The 2,463-nt window shown below is 43.1% G+C and overlaps 1 protein-coding gene across 1 annotated transcript; it reads right to left on the reverse strand.

The window, feature by feature from the left end:
* Positions 1 to 306: 306 nt before the first annotated feature.
* Positions 307 to 1,789, reverse strand: LOC306758977 (trace amine-associated receptor 13c; the record flags this gene model as incomplete). The annotated part of the gene is made up of 2 exons (XM_079244443.1): positions 1,453 to 1,789; positions 307 to 1,187 (listed from the first exon to the last, which is right to left on the reverse strand). The coding sequence occupies exons 1-2, from the start codon at positions 1,733 to 1,735 to the stop codon at positions 307 to 309; spliced, it is 1,164 nt and encodes a 387-aa protein (XP_079100569.1). The 5' UTR covers positions 1,736 to 1,789.
* Positions 1,790 to 2,463: the final 674 nt, after the last annotated feature.

Genomic DNA, 2,463 nt, shown 5'->3' on the forward strand with positions numbered 1-2,463 from the left:
GTTCTGAAAGGTCAATTCACAGCACATCATGGATGCATTCACAACTGTACTCAGAGCTGTTCCCGTGTGGTCGAATCTCCCAAGACACATGTTAATGCCAAGTGTGAACAGGGCCTGTGCTAGATTTGCCCATCCTTCTGTTTTACTATTTCCTTTCCTAATGCTAAGTGAAGTTTTATACACAATGCAACCATAACCAGGGCACTGACCATCTCAGGAAAAAAGAGATTTTTTAAAGCAATTCAACCTTAGAATCACAGCCACAAAAACATGTGCTTGCTGCTAAAGAATGAATTAATGAGGCCCTCAGGTCTTCTCACCATGTGGGGGGGACTGCTCCCTTTGAAAGAGCAGGGTCACACCCTTCCTGAAGCGGTGGTCCCGAACACTGTAGATAATGACATTACAGCAACTGTTTCCTGTCAAAATCCAGAAGGCAAAAAAGGAAAAGTTACACCAGGTGTATCCCACCACGTTTCCAAGCACAAACACGGCGATGGGAGAGAAGGATGCTGTGAAGGCAAATGTTAATATGCCAATTGTCTTTGCAGCTTTGATGTCTGAAAAGGAGGGCCTATGAGAGCATCCTCCACCTCCTCCCCCTCCATCACTCAGACTCCCTTCTGAGAGCAGTTTGCGTCTTTGGGTGTACCGTCGAATGCTAGTGAAAGACACAATATTCACAGCTAATGTGCCACCAAGCAGCGTGAAGTCAAATGCTGGGAATAGCAAAAGGATGTTGGCATCAGGTGGAAGTCGGCCTCCAAACAGCAGTGGGGTGTAGTTACACATACGACTACACTCATTGTACTCCAAAGTGAAGTTGCTGCTGAACATGAGAGGAGCGAGAGCCAACAGGAAGCTGGCAGCCCAGGAGAGGAGGATGAGGAGCAGCGTTCGTCTTCGGGTCACCAGTGCATCCTTGTGAAGCGGCCACAGAATGGCCACACTGCGCTCCAGGGTCATCAGGAAGATGGTGCTGATTGAGACAAAAGTGCATCCAGCAAACACAGGACCAATCAACATGCAGGGTTGCCAAGGGCTCACCAGTCCACCAAGAGTTGGAGAAGTAACACTGGCCTGGTACCAAATGGGAGGAGTACTGGTCACCATCAGAGAGATTTCAGTGTAGACAGAGAACGGCACCACAAGAACACCAACCATCATGTCTGCTATGGCCAGAGACACTGTCACAGAGAGACATGAAGAAAAGAGCACAAGAGATGCAATCAACTATATGTCTTTTGCATGAGTTTCTTTTATTTAAAAACTTATTCAGTGGATAAAAGTGCAGGAATCATTTAATTTCTGGGTAAAAAAAAAAAGCAAACATTTTGTAACAAACATGTCTGAGTGTTATGTGATCATATCTGGACTCTGCACTTGATGATCATTTGAAATCCTTTTTGTACAATCCGCTTTTATAGGAAAAAAAACCCCATGAACATTTACCTTTCAAGTATCCCTGTGGTGTTCTCGACTGCCTTGTTTGCACAAACACTGTAAGTGTGACAACGTTCCCAATCACGATTGCAAACGCCAGGCTGACCATGAATGCCACTGCCAGAGTGCGATTGAGGACCCCGCAGCAACAGACGGTACAGAGTGGGGGAAGAGAGTGGCTCGATGCTTGTCCTGCCTGAGCAGCTGCTGTTAGATTAAACGGACAGTCGGTGGTCACCAGCAGAGATGTTGTACTGCCTGGAATGCTGGCGTTGGGAAGCAGCGCAGTCATGGCCCAGAATGGTTATAAGCCTTGTAATGTGTTGGTAGGAAAGCCGCTCAGGAAACCATGTTCTGGACAGGAAGACTACCCTAAAAAAAATAAAAAAATAAAATAAAATAAAATACACCAATTTAATCATTCATCCTAACAAATTTCATCAATCAACATGCTAAAAAAATCTAGACAGAACTTTTCTTCCTGCTTGTTGTAAAATTTAGCCGCCCCAATCACACAGTAGAGTTCACACCCCTCCATCACATGTTCCAGCTTCTAATTTAGCTAATCCTAGCCCCCTGGGACAAAACAACACCTTCAAAGCTCTTTCTGTCTGACTGTCAGTCAAGCTGTTGGTATTTATAACAAATAATTAGTATTACTTGAAAAGGACATTTCAAGTAAACACTATAGAAGTACAAGTGAGATCATTGATATCAGATTATAACTATTATTAGTTTTTTGTGCAGAAGCAGAATAACATTTGTCTGAATTGAATGATGCATTGGTAAATTAATTAATTATAAATATAAATAATAAATTAATTTTATACTTGAATATTAATTGTTAAATGCTTTAATAAGATATGTCCTGCAGCTCAGTGGTCCCCAACTTATTTGCTACCAGCTACCAAACTTACGTAACTACCAAAGAGCTGCAGACCCACTTGTCATGTGCTGAAACCATGCTTGTCTTAATGCTGTCATTATAGCTGCAGACCATAAATGATGCATTCTGGCTCA

This window comes from Telmatherina bonti (genome assembly GCF_933228915.1).
Source record: "Telmatherina bonti genome assembly, chromosome: 1".
Classification (NCBI taxonomy): Eukaryota; Metazoa; Chordata; class Actinopteri; order Atheriniformes; family Telmatherinidae; genus Telmatherina; species Telmatherina bonti.